Source organism: Corvus hawaiiensis, chromosome 26 (assembly GCF_020740725.1).
Source record: "Corvus hawaiiensis isolate bCorHaw1 chromosome 26, bCorHaw1.pri.cur, whole genome shotgun sequence".
Classification (NCBI taxonomy): Eukaryota; Metazoa; Chordata; class Aves; order Passeriformes; family Corvidae; genus Corvus; species Corvus hawaiiensis.
In genome coordinates, this window is record NC_063238.1 from 36,010,209 (window position 1) to 36,027,419 (window position 17,211).

The 17,211-nt window shown below is 47.2% G+C and overlaps 2 protein-coding genes across 7 annotated transcripts in view; both read right to left on the minus strand.

Annotated features, from left to right (window-relative positions):
* Window positions 1-8,791, minus strand: part of CYRIB (CYFIP related Rac1 interactor B) — a 97,060-nt gene extending 88,269 nt beyond the window's left edge. Inside the window, exon 1 of the mRNA XM_048286418.1 lies at window positions 8,701-8,791. The gene's annotated coding sequence lies outside the window, so the exon portion shown is untranslated. The remainder of the gene's footprint in view (window positions 1-8,700) is intronic.
* A 5,360-nt stretch (window positions 8,792-14,151) lies between these two features.
* The window catches only part of ASAP1 (ArfGAP with SH3 domain, ankyrin repeat and PH domain 1), a 146,195-nt gene continuing 143,135 nt past the window's right edge, over window positions 14,152-17,211 (minus strand). For all 6 annotated transcript variants that reach the window (XM_048329092.1, XM_048329089.1, XM_048329091.1 and 3 more), the window contains one exon: window positions 14,152-17,026. In XM_048329092.1, coding sequence (XP_048185049.1) covers window positions 16,952-17,026 — 75 coding nt within the window. In that variant the 3' untranslated portion in view covers window positions 14,152-16,951. The remainder of the gene's footprint in view (window positions 17,027-17,211) is intronic.

Consider the following 17,211-nt stretch of genomic DNA (forward strand, 5'->3'; position numbering starts at 1 on the left):
TCCTGTCCCCCTGTGCTAGAGCAGGTAGTGCAGCTCCCAGCAGTGGGGAATCTGCTCCCTGTGCTGAACCCCAGCAGGCAGGGCCAGCAGGGGCTGGCTCCGGTTTCCCCAAAATCTCCCCCAAAAGCTCCCCCAGCAGCAGGGCTGATGAGAGGCTGAGGCATGCTGGACACATGGGTAGTAATGTGGATGGGGTGCGTGCTATTATTCCACAGGGGGATTTCACAGGAAACCCATGGCTCCTCTTGAGGGGAGATGAGCATCCCCTGCTGCAGAAACCCCAGCTGGTGAATGTCACATGACAGGGGGAGCATGAGGACTCAGATCATCTCATGCATGAGGAACTAGGGGAGGAGAACAAATACAGGGGAAGTTCCTCACCAAAGTCCCCCTGCAGAGGAGCCTCTGCCCTTCCCCTTCCCCAGCAGGGCTGGTGCAGACGGGGTTGCAGTTCTGGGCGCTGCTGTCCAGGGGAAGTTACACCAATTTGGGCACTGTCTGAGAACGTGACTTCCCTCGCAGACACACGTACGGCAGTGCCCAACAGGGCTAAGAGGAAGAAGAAAAGCCCAGACACTGTGCAGCATGCAAATATCTGTATTCAGCTCTATGAAAACTGCCCAGGAACAGCTCCGAACCCACGCAACAGTGGGCAATGTGCTGGTAGGCCACGATCTGTTTGGTGGCCTTGGATGAGATGGTCCTCTCCAAGGGCTCTGGATAAATGCTCCAATTTGACAGTGGGCTTATTGGGCACACAAGGTTATCAGGATTAGTCCTTTTCTATGAGCTCACTTGAACAAAGTATTCTCCTTCTGGGCCTCTGCTCTCCTTTCTTGCTTCCTCAAACTGACTGGTGTCTGCAGGAGTCTGCAGGGGGAAAAATTTACTGGTCCTGTCCCAGCTATATGATCTCCTGGGAGCCCTGTGCAAAAGCATGTGGGGTGGCACAGTCACCACCCAGGTGGCCTTTGCCCACAGAACAAAAGTTCTGAGTACATCCACCAAGTGCTTCTCACATCAGGTAGTTTATTTTTTAAGAAAAAGATGAGAGACCAAACAGAACCTCAACAAGTTTAAAAGATCTTTTTTTTTGGTATGAACAGCAGATACAGGTCCTGGGTGCATTCATACCTCAATGCATAAATGTAACATAAATGTTGTGATTCATGTTAAGTCCAGGCATGCAAGGGGGTAGCAGCAGACCTAGAACAGGTGCAAGTGGACCTAAAACAGGTTTTGCTCATAAATGCAATTATAGTAACACCAATAACCAGGATGTATCAGTGGTGGATCCTCGGCACAAGAAGTCCTGCTATAAGATTTGTAACTTGGAGGCACTCCTAAAACCATCTCCTTTCAAAGCAGTAATTCTGGGAAAGAAACGTGGTCGCAGTCCTTAAACAGAGATGGTAGTGGCTTCTTCATTCACATCTGATGGATTGCTGTAGGCCATTGCCCGTGACATCTGGCAATGATATCAGTCATACTCAGAGTGCACTGACAAGAGAACACTAACACATACAATAAATATTTCTTAATGCTTCAATGTAAGCAGGAGGCCTGACAGACCCAGTAAAGCACAGAAGATGGTATTTGGTCATCAGTGAGTCTTTCAGTGAGAGTTAGGATTCACAGGCAGGAGCACCTGCCCTCCTCAGTCCTGGGATTGCCAGAAGAGTCCTGGAAATTGGGCTCATATTTTTTACCTCTGAGTTTTATTGACTAGTCCAGACCCACCACCACGGAAGCCAAAATCGTCCCTGGAGCTTGCAGACCGCAGAGATACTCCCCATCACATTCTGTCCCTATGTCTCTGGCAAGACACTGAGTTGGGGGGAACATAAATCATCCATCACATAACTGCCCTGATGCCAGCAGCTGTCCTCTGCCAGGAGCACGCTGCTGGGTGAGGCCTGCAGAGACAGCCTCCAGTTGTCCCTCCATGGGGTGGTTCAGAGGAGGTGCAACCCAGGGACGCAAGCCAACTTCAGGTCTTCCGTGGCTTTTGCCATTTGGGGATGGTCCCTGCCCCTTGCCTGAAGCAGCCCAGGCACCCTCACAAGCCTCCAGTACAACCCCTGCCAGCGGCTTCTGGGCAGCAAAGTGCAGTCCAGCCCTCCCTGGTTTTGCACCCTGCATGCTCCAGTTGGCAGCATGGTGCAAGGAGCGTGAATCCAGCCCTGCCACCCAGGGTGAAGCTCTGCACCACCCCTGGCTGCTGACAGCCAAACCAGAGCCCTCTCTTGCGCTGTTACAGGCAGGAGGTCACCAGTTCAACCGCACTGGAGCAACTCCAGCCCTTTAAGTAAACTTTTCAAAGCTGCACTAAGGCGTTGTTTAATTTTGATTTCCAAGTGACCTCTGATTCCTCATGGATATGCTAGGGGTGGAAGAACATTCACTCCCTGGAGTTTGGCAGTGGGCACAAGGCCTAGCACGGCAGTTCCCAGGGATGGGGGGAGAGAGGTGAAGGCTCTGGCTGTTTTCCATTCCTCAAGCACATCACTCCACCAGTCTACTGCACACTTTAACTTGCACCAATAAACCTGTTTGCATGGGTCATGCTGCGAATGAAAACGATGCCAGGATGTGGGATGAAAAATAGTCTGCAAAGAACCAAATCACCCGAGAGTTATTCTAGTGAGGTGAATAATTCAGCAACGGGTTTTTACTGCAGCCCTGTTAACAGAAACACAATTACAGAAGAGGAAAGTAAACCACAGCTGGGAAGAGGAAACAAGTGTCTTGGGGGCTCCTATCTCACTGAGGAAATTGTGGGTAGATCTGGGCCCCAGAATGGAACTCAGACCACATCCAAGGCTCTGACAAGTGACCTTAGCATGATGCATCCAAAGCTGCATTCACAGCAGTTGAGCAAAGAAATTAGAGTGTGGTAAAAATGCTCTGGCTGTTGCTAACACTTCACAGTGCTGAAAGTAGCACTCAATATTGGCACAAGGTTAGTGGCATCTGCACAGCTTTCTGCTAACTGGTGACTGAGCCCTGCGGGGAGGCAAAGCTGCAAGGACAGGAGTGGGACAAGGCGAAGGAAGTGTGAGCTGCAAACCTCTGCTTTCCTTGCTCAGCATCAGATGAATGTTAATTCTCTGCTGGTTTGCATAGCCACAGACAGGCCTGTTCCTACTAATTTTAGCCCTTGCCTAATTTAAAACTACAGACATGTTATTTTCATCGTGGTATTTTTTCCTCTTTTTAACAGGTTGTAAGCTGTCAGATGCACTCCCTGTAGCTAAGAAATTGGTGCTGTCCAAGGGGAGGTGAGAAATCTTTTGTTAAACATAAGAAGCAGACAGAAGAAAATTGCACATTAAAACTTGGAGCTATCACAAGTGCCGCCTCAGCTGCCTGTGCTGGGCTCAGGGCCTCTGGCCGGGCTGCACTGTGGTCTGGAGATGCACCTTCCTCAACCCTCAGAGGTCCCAGCCCCGCACACCCAGCTGTGTCCCAGCTGTGCACATGCAGAGGTTGTGCTGTGCGTCATCATGAGGACACATATAAAACCATCTGCACTCTACCTTCACTCCCTCCACCCATGCACCCACCCTGCTTACAAGCCTTTGCTCCTGCTGCCCAAAAATACACCTGCACCCAGACCCCCTTTCCCTGCCACTGTGCCTTTCCCGACATGGGCAAACACCTTTTCCTGCCTCTGCTTCTCTCACACCTGGATCTGTCACCCATCTCCCGCAGAGGTGAACGGTAGATGAAGTGCTGAGCCTGCCCTCAGTGGGAGGCAACCCTGTGCTAGAAATGGGTGTGAAAATGTGGTGAAATGAGGAAACATTTGTGAGAGGAAGTGAGTGGGTGGAGGGAAAAGCCTGAAGTGAACAAAAATCAACGTTTAACACATTGAAACTTGAGCTCTGAGTGCTCAGGGTGGGTAAAAGTACACTGAAATACAAAAAGAACACACAAATTACTAGCAGAATGCAAGTGTTCTATGCTAACATACACCTAATGTATGCTAGGGAACAAAGTACTGAAAATAAAGAGGAGGCTCAAAATAAAGAAGATGTTTCAAGATCTAGTGCCTTAACAGCAGCACAGGTAGCTCCAGTGAGGGTGAGCAGGGGAGGCAGAAGACCATGCACATGCATCTTACTGGATCTAGGTTACTGGATCTCAAAGTCCAAATGGATTGATGATCTCACTAACCAGACATGGATTTTAGCAGTTGTTAACAGACTGCATGCCCCTGCAAATTTTAATTTAGTACTTTCAAGTAAAGCATTTGAAGGATATTTAAAAAAAAAATAAAAAGAAGAACTGTTATTTCTAGAACAATCAAAATGGAAGCTCAGCTCTGTTGTTTCTGATACAGAAGCATTTTCTCAGTTAAGATTTTTCCCTGACAGATGTAGCGGTGCAGGGACCTAGGAATACATTTCCCAGTTTTTCAGCCTATTACTTGTGCTTTCCTGACCTATAAACCCTTCCTTCCTTCTTTAGCCTTGCAGAGCAAGATTGATGGTGCTATGTTTTCAGTAACACACCAAAGAAGACCTTGTTTTTTCTCCTTAGAGGACAACAAACTTGGCCCAAAGGGGATGTACCAGAAACCAGTCAGTTTTGCCCTCTGAGAATTAGCCCACGCAACCACAGCTCCCACTGGTGAGAAGTAATTCAGACAAGTCCCTCCTCTAACCACTCACCCAGTGAGTTGGTTTCATCCAAGATGCTGCCAAGGTCATGGGGAATGAACGACAGACAGGTAAACAGCTATTATGTCATGCACAGAAAATTGTCCAGTTTTAGTTGCACCTCATTTTCCTTCCCACACATTTCAAACCAGCCTGTTCCATAGGGATCCTCAGAAGAGGTTCCCTTCCACACATAGTGGCCCATACCACATCCATTTTAAGAGAAAAGCAAAAGTAATCTGAGAGTTGTCTGTATATTATTCCCCACATCTGTCAGTGGAGGAGCCCAAATGTACTCACTCGGCATGACACCGCTCCCTCTGGGGTTACAGCAAGCGAGCACTCTTGGAAAGCCGGCAGTGCATCCGTGCCACAGGTTACAATGATTGCTACTGACAGGTTCTTCATGGTATCACAACAAATTAGGTCACAGATTAGATTTGCATAGCACAGATTACAACTTGTGTCTACATCTTTTTCTTAAATAGAGAGGTATGTGGCCGGAAGGTTTGACCTCAAGATTGGGAACAAGGCAGATGCTTGGGATTGGAGCAGTCCTATTTCTTGTCTTTCTATGTCCTGTCTTAGCAGGACTCTGACAAAATTCCTAGTTTTCTGCTGTAGTCAGAACACTTGGTATTTTTCCCTTTCTATCTAGCAAGCCTTTGAGAAATAATGAGTTTGTTCACTAGATACCCTGGAGTAGATCTTATATTATTGTTGCAAAACAGATAGCAAACCCATCTCTAGAAAGAAATTTTAGAAAAAAATGCATTTTTGATGATAGAAAATCAGCTTGCACCACCTGAAAAACTGCTGGGAATGGAAATCAAAGCTACCTGTAAGACTTATCCCACAAGGTCACACATACAATCAGTTTGAGCATCTCTAGTGCAGAAAGACCTCAAGGGAATAAATTCCTGTGTGGAGTATTTGTTTTAAAATATACCCAGCAAGGACAGTAATAGAACTCAGGCACCAAAAAAAAAAAAAAATTCAAGCTATATCAAGCTCCACACAGAACAGCACAGAACAAAGGTTTCCAACAGCTGAGTAACTGCAGACACCGTGCAAAGTGCTTCCTACCCACTGCGAGATACAGCCCTGCTGCAGATTTGAAAACCAGCTCCAGCAACTGTGTTCCAGCAGACTGTCAGGGCTGTGTTCTGCTCCCAGCCACCTCCTCCCTTGGAGCTGAGCTGCTGCAGGGGAGAGAAGGCGCCTGGGAGCCAGAGAGCTGGATTCAGCTCCCAGCAGAACCGTGCAGATCTGCATGGGGGCAGTGATTTAGCCGATAAGCAAGCTGGCTGCCATGGAATGCACTAAACGAATACCTAAAGCAGATGATCAGGAGGACAGGTCTTGGACGGAGCTAACCTCAGAGACAAGCTTCCTAAGTCAGGGTGGAGAGAGCAATGCAGGAATGACTTTCAGCTTACAGAAACAGTCCTGATACCCACAAAGGGATCACCTCTGTGCTTGGGTGGCCCAGAGACCCACACTGGCTCTCTACGGAGCCTCTGGAGCATGTACTTACTCAACCAGAGCAGGTCTGCTTCTACCTGCTGGCAGACCAACCTGTAGTCTCTAATCAAGCCCTTGAGGCTGTCTGCAGCCAGAGGACACAGCCTGTGTTCCTGTGCCCAGGGCAGCAAGAGCAGCACGTGATGCAGTGCCTGTGCCCTGTCTGCAGGTTTAGACAGGCTGGTGCTCAGCACCCTCCACTCTGCCTCATACCAGCCCAGCCCCCCCATCCAGCTGCCAACACTGCTGGCCTGAATCATTGCAGCTGTGCCTCCAGCTCTGAAACAATCTCGCACGTCACTTCAGCAGTTTTTCACAGGAAATATGCTTTTACTTTCAAAATAGTCTGGGCCTTGTTCTCCAACAAGCACAGGAAGTATCTCAAATACCAGTCTTTATTTTTGTGAGCCACTATTTATCCTCTGATAACTTTGAGTACAAAGAAATAAATAGTAGTTGAGAGTGGCTGTGCCCTTCCATGCTCGGTGGCAGCATTAACATTTTAACTCTGCTCAGTGCATCAGCTTCTCAGTGCATCAGTGCTCTTGCTGGGCACACTCACATTTAGAGGCACAGAATGAGGCCTAATATTTTTTTCTTCAAGCCTGAGCTGTGCTGATTATTGAAAATCCATTGCACATGCTCCTTGCTGAGCGATATGAACTATCGATCTCAGTTAGAGAAAAGGATGCTCTGGACTTTATTGGAATTGTCTTTAAAAGTCCTGTTGGTACAACTGTTCCTACTGGATGCTGAGCACTTCCTAGTGTCCCTGCAGAGCACTGCCTCAGTCCTGCTCAGAAGCTCCTGAATGCCAGGGGCTCCTGCTGAGCCATGGAGGAAACCACATCACCAACCCTGGGAAAGCAAGCGGTGACAACTGTCAGAGAATGCACTAATGAGGCCTCTGGCCTGAGCAGTGCTCCAAGAGGGCAAGAGTGAGCAGCAGGTAGGGACTGCTGTCTGCAACAGCAGCTGGAGAGCATCCTGCTGCCTGGACAGGCACGGACTCCTGATCCCTGCTGAGCAGGAAACACAGAAGGAGCTGTGCAGCCAAATGCAGCCTCTCTCTAAGGCAAGATGACCCTGAGCAGCGCCAAGCACTGAAATGACCAAGGGCGTCTGTGTGCGCCTGAGAGGGTCCTTCAAAGCACACCTAGGCACCATGAACACTTCCCCCACTCCCCAGAGCATCAGTTCTGGCCTCCTCGACATTAAACAGGTGGCAGCCATTGCCGACCTCGGTTTCAGTCAAGCTCTGAAACAAAGAGGACATTAAACTTCCACCAAAATCCCACATCTCTTCAAAGCACTTCTCAGTTTGGGGTGCAGATGTGGGTTGAATGAAAAAAAAGGGCCTTTCTACTCTTTTAATCACATACCTAACAAACCACTGAATAAACATCACCCTCATGGCTTTTTGGGTCTTGTAGATTAAAAAGTGGTTATTAGGGATGAGAGTTCATTTTTAAATGGCAAAAGGGTAACTCTCCTCTAAACCATACAGCCAGGTAATCTTCACGCTTTTTTGAGCTGCTCTATGCTATTTCTTCTGTTTCAGCACTAACACTTTTGAAACACGAGAGCTTGCTCAAGAGAGGGGTAGCTTTCACACAGAGTCATGATCACAACCACACCACCATTCCTGCCCAGAGGAGGAAGTACCAGATCCCCCAAAGCAGAAGTGCTCGCCCTCTCACCAGCCAGTCCAGCACATTTCTGGCTGCTGGGCTGAACTTTAGGTACAAGATTTGCATGAACGAGGACAACGAATAAGTCTTCGGCCTGGCACCTAGCATCTGTACTGGCAGTACAAGAAGCCTCCATCTAACATAGTCACTGCTGCTGCTGCCGGCGCAGGACGGCCCCAAGCAGCACCCATGGCGTGCAGGATCAAACCATGGCTTCCTCCCGAGGCCGGCCAGCCCAGCGTGCTGCTGCTCGGCTTCAGCCCGGCAGTGACTGGCGCTGGTGTGGGTTAGCGTGAGGGCTGTCACACCGCTCGCTGGATCTGCCACGTCCGTGCCTGGACCCAGGGCACACAGGACCTCCCGTCCCTGGCCTGTCACCCCTCTCGCAGACGGGAGGGGATCCACCCCGGCCTCTCCTGACCCGGGCGGCCTCGCAGCCCCCGTGCCCTGGGGGAAGCAGAGCTGGGCCAGAGCTCCCTCCAGCCGCCCTTGTGCTCTCTCCGCGGCCCCACGGACCGCCCGGCGCCGCGGGAGGCGGCCGGGAAGGCGCGGGGCTGCCCGGGCATCGCTGAGCATCCTGTGCGGGGCTGCTCCTTCCCGCCCGGGGATGGGGGACAGCGGGGCAGGGGCTCCCCCCGGTCCTCCCCAGCTCCTCTCCGCCCCGCCGCTCCCCACGGGTGCCCCCCCCCACGGCTCCGCTCAGGCTCCTCCCGGCTCCCCAGGCGATCCCCATCTCCCTCTCGCTCCCGCCGAGCCGCCCCTCGGCGCTGCCTCCCCGCCCCGCTCCGCCCGCCCGCCCGGGGGGCGCGGGCAGCCCTTACCTGGGCAGGGGCGCAGCCTCGACCCTCCGGCTGCCGGCGGCGTCACGGCCGCAGGTTGTGGCTGCGGGCGGCGGTGCCGCATCGATATAAAAGGAAGCGGCGCGGGGGGGAGGGAGAGGCGGCCCCGGCACCTTCGCCGCGCCCGGCCCCGATCCCGGTCCCCTACAATGCTCCCTCCCCGCCGCCCCGGGAGCAGCGGCTGTGGCTCCCCCGGGCAGCCCCCGCGGGGCAGCGGCACTCGCCGGGTGCTCTCCCCGCCGGGCCGGGGGTGAAGGATGGGGCGCCGGTCAGAGCCTTCGCATCAGCCCCCACATCCAGCCCAAGGGGCCAGGAGAGACCCTTCATGAGGAGCCAGCCATGGCCCTGCCCTCACGGGCTGCTCTGGACGAGCACGCACAAAGCACACACAGCATAGCAGAGCACGGGCGAGGCTCTGCAGCCATGGGAGGGGACCAGCCACATGCCTGAGCACCTTGCAGGCTTCAAATGCATGTAACAAAACCTAGACATTTCCACCAGTCTCCTGGCTGCAGGCTCTGCTGGAGCTGCCCTGGCCCAAGCAGCACCTGGGGCTGCAGGCTTGTGCCCAGGGAAGGAGTGACATCCCGGGACAGGGCTGTTGGCAACCCCAAATGCAGGTGTTGGTCCCTGCTATGGTCAAGACCTGGTTATCCAGCTTGGCAGCCAAGCCGCTTTCAGTGAGACATTGTCTATAAGACTAGCTTTGGAGGATCAAAGAAAAAAAGTCATCAAGGCCCATTTTCTCCTTCAAACCCCAAGAGCTCCTTCCATCTCATCACTCAGAGTCCAGAGCAGCTGTGACATCTCTGAGGCACCTTGCTCTGTTTCTTCCTCACCTTGTCCATCCTGTTGACAACTGATGACATCTTGGTTGCAGGAGGAGTGAGGGTCCCCCCAGGACACAGCCTCCCCATCTGCTCCTCAGGAAGCTCTCCCTCCAGCAACAGATGCTGTTGTTCTCTTGCACCATCAATCCCTTTCAGGAAGGGACAGGGATTAGGTGTGGGTAACATGTCTTAAGGTAATTTCTCTAAATGGCATTTTGCTGCCCAGCTTTGCTCTCAGTCACTGGCAGGGGGCTGTGATGCTCCAGTTCACTCTGCAGCCCCTGAGGCCTGGGGTCTTGCCACAACGGCTGCAAGTCCTGTCTTTTGCCCAGAGCAGATGGAGACACGGGCAGCAGTGAGGCTGGGGTGCTGAGAAGTCACATAGGTATTGGGACCCCTATGCAGAAGTACTACACTTCTTTTATATTCCTTCTTTTATATTCCTTCTTTTTTAGGTGCCTTCTTTTATATTCCACCAGGCTAGCGGCTAAAGCTGTGGATCATAGGCAGAGCAGGTGCCTGCTCTACAGACAGAGGGAAGCGATGGCCCTTGGCAGCCTCCATCTAAATAAACTTTACCAGGGGTTACACTTTGCATGAAAAACATTTAGATGGAACACTGCCATGGGCAAGTGAGAGGAACAAATCCTGCTCTCAAGGGTTTTAAAGTAGAGAGACGTTTTCCACCTCCAAATTTCTAGGTTTGTGGTTTTTTTCTCTCAATTTCTCTGCATCCCGGCACGGAAGGGGGAACAGAAGGAACTTTTCTGCTGGACCCAGTGGCGTCTCATCCAGACAGTCCTGTCTGGGAACGTAAGTGCTGAGTTAAAGGATGATCTGTCCCTAAGCAAGGTGACTGTTCCAGATCTCCTCCAAGGAGGTAGTGGGAGTACCAGAACCACATCTAAGGGTGGACCTGGGTCCTGTGTGAGGCTGCAGCCAGAGATTGCTCTGTCAGGGCGGCAGCACCTCCTTGCTTACAGCCAAAAGTGGAGGCACAGGCCCTTCTGCTCCTTCTCCAGGGCCCAGCAATTACAGCAGTTACTTGCACAATGCTGAGCAGATGGTCTCACTGCCCTGCTGCCCTCCCACCCCAAGTGTTGTTTGCTTAGATCTTGCTGCTTCTTCTGGACAAGGAACATTCACTTTACTGGAGTCTCTGCATTACCTTGACATCTCAGGTAATGGCTATGGCTAGCCTAGAGGCAACGCTCACTGAGGAGCTGCTGACTCCTTATGATTGATCTTCACATCAACAATGGAGTAATTTATACTCCTTCATAGGTGTCCAAGCTGTGGTTTGAGATGGCCCCCATCTCCTGCTCTTCTCACACCTCCACCTTGTAACACCTGTAGAGCTCAGATTTATTTCCATACTCCGCAAAAACCTTGGAACTCCCTATCTTCCAGTCACTTGGTGTTAGTTCACTTCAGATGAAGCTGTTGCTTGCTCTCCAGATGTCCAGACTGTCAAACTTCTGTTTTAAGCAGACCAGCAGCTCTGTGCACCCTCAAGGCAGGTTTAGCATTTGTTCTCCTGTTTCTTTCTGCAGAGCTTGGCCCAGTTCCTGTAGGGAGGACAGAGACTGAGGAATATCCTGGATCACAAATCTGCCCTTCATCCCTATGCTTCTATCCACAGAGGTCAGAACGACTGCAGTGGTCCTGGAATTGCTCCCCAAGGCTTTTTTTCCAGCTCTTGGGTAGGTAAAAAATCTCAGCTGAAATGACAGCATGTGGCTGGCTGCAGCTCACTTGCTGCTCAGCTACCTGGGGCTCTTGCTTTCCTGCCTACAGTTGTTAAAGTAGGGCTACAGCTCTGAATTCAAACCCTACAGTGCATAAAGGGATATTTGGATATGTAGATCTGAAGCCATGGATGGGATGGTCTGCTGAACAGACAGGTGATTACAGGCAGTAGAACCTTTACTTACTTGAAAAAAAATGTCTGCTTTGTCTTTCAGGTGTCAAAAGCAGCAAGTGGCCACTGGTGTCACCAGGTCATTAAGGAAATCTGCAGGCTCCACCAGAAAACCTTGACAAACCCCTGCTTAATCACCAAGCGGCTGCTGACCTCTTTTGTGCACATTCAGCTCAAGGTGGCTTGTCTTTCCTTCAGTTTGAATTTCAGGAGCACATTCCAGTCCTTTCTGATACCTCAGTTTTTGAATTTTATTTAAAGACTAAGAACTCCAGCTCAGAGGGACTGTTGACACTTAACTGTAGCAGGGAGAGATGAAAAACATTACTGAACTAGGTTTAAGAGCAGCTTAAGACTTAAGCTTGTAAGTTTACCAGCAGAGGTATTAAGTTATTCCTGGGCATTCCCTGAAGAAAAGACTGGACAAATTAATTAGTTATCAAAAAACAAAGCCTAATGCTACTGTTTTGAAGTGAACAAAGTTAAATACAATGAAACAACCTCTAATACAGCCATTCTAGAACAGCTGTGTTTGACTGTTCACGGTTGATTCATCTACTCAATGGTACTGCGAGAGAGAAATCAGGTTCATAATTTCTGGTGGTAACTGAGGCACAAAATTATCTTTAAGCCCTGGGGGAAAAAATCCCACGTGGAAATGGACCTAGTCCCACATAGCCTTTCAGAGAAGAGCAAAAAGCACAAGGGGAAGGGCTTTTTCAATCAGACACTACAAGAACCAAGGTCAAACTGGTAGGAACATCATTAACAGAGTTAACACTGGTTTTAAAGTTCCAGGTAAGCTTAAACCTCGTTCAAAATATTCTTCAGGTGGTGCAGAAAATGACCGATCAGCTTCCTCTCTGCTCTGACAGCTTAGCAGATGTGACAGCTGTCACAAACTGCTCCTCCCTGCCCCCACCATTACAAAAGGACTGGAGCAGACATCCGCCTTGCTGCAGCCGGGGGGATCTGTTCTGTAATTTGCAGAGGAACAAGGCAGAGCCTGTACCGTAACGCACTATCGTTTTTACTGTTCCCGAACAGCAGCTGACCAGAACCAGCCAAGACGTGCAGGTTTTGTGCCTGCCGCAGCTCGGGGGGGGAGGGGGGAGAGTCAGCTTAAGCACGAGTTGACAAACAGCACTTAGCTTATCTCAAGAAGAAACCTGAGCACTCCCTCAGCAGATGACAGAGCTGTAAATCATGTTATGTATAGCCCTAGAAGTGTCATTAGGACAATTTAGAATGGTTAGTTTGTATTAGATAAGACAACTGTTGTCTTGCAGCTATGCAGAGGAAAACATCTTACAGTTGTGTGTGCATTTTGTATCCACCTGAAAAACCTCCAGCTGTTTCAGAAAAGCTAAAGGGTCTAATAAAAGCAGCCCCAAGAGCCTTAAACTCTTAAGGTGAGAAGCTCTCTGTAAGAATGTAAGGTCTGAAGCGGAACTTTATTTATTTAGGGACATTTGCTCCTCTGTCATGTTCTGGTTCCACAGCACAGAAGGGTTCCAAGTCTAGGGAGGAAGTGGCATGAAACTGTAACAGTGTGGAGCAGGGGAAAATAAAGTTGTTTTCTGTTGGTGCTCAGGTGAACTGTCACACAGAACTAGAGCTGAGGAGGGGAAGAATTTGACAAAAAATCAGATTTATAGGGTTGAACTGTTTGGTTTTTGTTGTGCAGTAGGGAGCTATTTTGAGTTTCATTCTTTGGTATTTAATACTTGCACTACTTTCATCGATATAGATTGCCAATTTTCTGCTTAATTATGAGCTTGAGGTTTGCCAGGAGAAGGGTAAGGAGACTGAAACTTTGAACAACAAGGGAGTTCTCTGGGCAAGAATTTGTCTTGTTCTCTGCTGCTCCAGACAGTGTATGAGATATCCACCTCAATTGTGACTTAGGAAAGGAAATCAATACATGTCACTGAAGAACACGTAATACAAGTAGGACAGAGAACTGAGGCCGTTAGAATTAATGTCTCTCTGAATGCTGTTATCTGAAACATTGTGACACAGTAGAAATTGAGAAAGAGCAGGATATTTAACCAGACTGATTCTCCTGCCCCACATCCGTATGTCCCTGCTCCAACCCCCCATGTTTAGCCTATGTAGATTCCATGTTTAGCCTATGTAGATTTGAAAGCCGCAGACAAAGCAAGCAGAATGTTCTGTGACGGTGGGACACCACACCAGTGCCACAGCTCAGTCTGAAGAAGCTCTCACCACAGCACTCTCCTGAGCCTTGTGCTGTGGCAGCTACTGTTCTTGATACAAACCAGATCTGAAAGCTTCACACTCCAGCTTTTCCTCTGGCTAAAGGATGTTCCCGTTGCTTTCTAGCAATTTCAAGTGATTTGTTCATTTCGGAGTAGCTTTGACAGGAATGGGTCTTAAATGAGAAACATCCAAGAACTGAGTCAGGGGGAAATATAACCTCTGCAAGCTGGGTCAGAACTGAAATTCTAAGCAACAAAGCCACTCCATCCAGGAAAGGCTAGTACTGCTCTAGTTGGTGTGAGAGCTGCTGTTGGGTTGGGAGATCCTGCCCACGGACAGAGTTTGTGGATGGTTCCTTTGCCCCACGGGCTGCTGTGGAAACAACACAGAGGGGGCTGGGAGCCCACAGAGCCTGCTGAGGCCAGAGAGAAAGCAATCGAAACTCAGGGACAAAACAAGTGGTTTGATGCTAACTTTAGTAAGTAAAGTTTTCCAGATAAAGGCAATTGCATCCATATTTAACAGCTGTTAAAGAGATACACATTTAATTGCATTATATAAGGAGTGCTTTATATTCAAGAGAAAACATTTCAAGTGTCTTAGTTCTACCTGTTTGGAATCCAGACTTTCTTCCTAGAAGATATTCCAGTTGACAAAAAGGGCCTTGTTCAGATATCTGGGATCAACTGAATACATTTATTTAAAAGCAATTTTAAATATTAAAAAAGTAGAAATTAACACATACAGTACTCAAAAACTGTCACATTAAATACATGTGAATAGACATGTGTACTGATGTTTTACCTTAACATTCAATGAGAACTCAAGATTTTAACTAGTGGCATGACCAGATCTTATTTCTGTACACGTTGATGTACTATGTAATAAAAAAATAAATAGCAACTGTTGTTCAACAGTAAATAAGACATCATCTGCAGAGCAAACTTCCCCCTCTGGGGGCACCTTCCCCTGCCCCTCCCCCCAACCCTTTATCAGCTAATTTTCCATAAAGATTTAGACTTTCCAAATACTATGTCATATACAAAATTGCAGACAGTGGCTCATTGAGTTCAAATATAATACTGTACTTAAACTCAATCAATATCATACATTTTCAGATTTCTTATAACCCACAATAAGCCAGAATAAACAGAACTATTGTTCCTGATGGAACTCATTTAATTTTATAAAATGCATATGTATACTATTTTAAAGAGCGTAGAAAAGAATAGACATTTGACTCTACATAATTTTACATGCCTAGGTTTTCTTTATATGATTTGCATTTATCAGTTTATTTCAAGATCACTTAAAAATACAATTGACCACAAAAGTGAATAGGTTTTGTTCTTTAATGCAACTTAAAACATTGTAGTAATGGATAAAATGGAATGCTAAATAAATGCTAAACCTGACTTCTTTTCCATAAAAACAGAATAAAGTCTGAAATACTGGAGCTGGTAATACTGAAGATTAGATGCCAGCAGGCTCACTCACTCATTGCATAATTTTTTTTGAATTATTTTTTTTTGTAAATGATAAAACCATTGACAGTTGATAAATGATTTTCATATTTTTGTGTGGGATTTAGACTGGTATTTGTTTCTAAATTAACCACAAACAGAATTAAATATTCACTGACTACAGTCTTGTAAAACTGTATTAGAAATGAAAGCCCTCAGAAAGTCTGAGATGTGCTTTTATGAAATGAAAATCTTTCCATGCAGCCAAGACAATCTGCTTTGAAATAGCAGCACTAGGTACTGAAGCCAAAATAACATTTAAAGCAAGTAATACAAAACTACATATGAAAGTCATGGAACCCGCTACAGACAAACCATGGGAAAAACACAACCACATGATGTTTCAAAAGATTAAAAATTATGTTGAAAGTAACACAGGAAATTAAAGTTTCCAGTAAAACATGGAAGTGTTTTCTGGCAATGCAACTTTATACCGACTTTCAAGAAACCTCAGGTCAAATGCAGCCTTCCAAAGATTTTCTTAAAAATTAGCTTTTTGACAGTATGTCTGTTACTTTGTGCTTTGGGCTACGACCATTACTGTCACAGTTTGGTGAACTCCATGAAAACCAGCCTGATCCTTGTGATCTGAGATCTATCATTACCAGCCTGATCGAGAGGTCATCTTAGCTTTCACTTTTTAGAGCATTAAAAATAATTTAAATTTATCCTATTTCACCACTAAAAATTTTTATTTTAGGTAACTAACTTTTAGCAAGGTTGAAGACAGAGGAAAAAAACCCCACAAAATCATTTTTCAAAGAGCCAATTTAGCTATAAACAAATACTGTTGCAAGCTCACATTAAATCTGAATAGCAATTAAGGTAAAATGTTCTTTTCCTCAAATGTAGCTATATGACTAGAGTACTACTTTTGTACAAAGGCAGGTTTCAAGTAAGCATCTAAATGCATGCACAATGGCAACAGTTAACATTTGCTACAAGTCCTTGGTTACTAAGAATTCAGTGAAAGAAACCAGCAAATTTCACATATATCTACTAAAGAACAATATGACTAATTTTCATTAAAATAAGTTTTTGAATGAAATAAATTTGTAACTTTTTATAGTGAGGTAATATCACAGGGGAACTGCAATCACAGTTTGGCATAGGTCCACGTAATAAACATGAAATGCTGTATGCACACTGTAAAACATTACTGTTATCTGTAAAGTCAGTGAATATTTGTCTTCATAATTACACTTAACTGAGCACTACATTAAATAAATACCAAAGTGGGTTTCATAGCTGTAAACTGCATACACTTATGAACTGCAGACTGATCTTTAAATTGTCCAAAACCATTCACTCATTCTAACTTTCTGCTAATTGTATATTGAGAATACCAAGTTATTAGGAACAGTCATTGCTGTACAGTTACATGGGTGACAGAGACCACCTATGCTGGAAAGCTGGCAGTCCACTTTTTTGGGACAGCACGGACAGAGATGGAAGTGCTAAATGCCCAGGATGGCTTCAACAAACCCGATAAGGCGTGCCAGGTTCCAAGGCTACCATAATACTGGCAAAGGCAGAATAACACAGTATATTTACAATACATATAATTCAACCTCATGAGGTGAAACTTAAATGAATTCTTAATTTGTAACAGCAGCTATATATACAATTGTGCACAGGATTACAGGGAGGCAGCAGCGTTCGCTTTTGCTAAAAAAGCCCGTCTTGCATGAAGAATGTGCAATGCTCAAGTTTAGGATTTGTTTGATTTCTTTTGACTAGTCTGACAGAATGTGCACAAAGGACACTGGAAAGACCCCTTTCCTCTCTGGCTGTCCTTCGATGTGGCCAATCTGCAACACAGGAGAAGAAGATATATAGATGTGCATGTGTACACACAGACTTCACAGACTGCATTCACTTCATTCAAAAGCCGCAGAACTGCTCACAGAAGCTCTGCAACCTCTTGGACAGTCTGAAGCAGATCGTAGTTAACATTTGAATTTGTGTAAAGGAACAAAATTAAACTATGCACAAG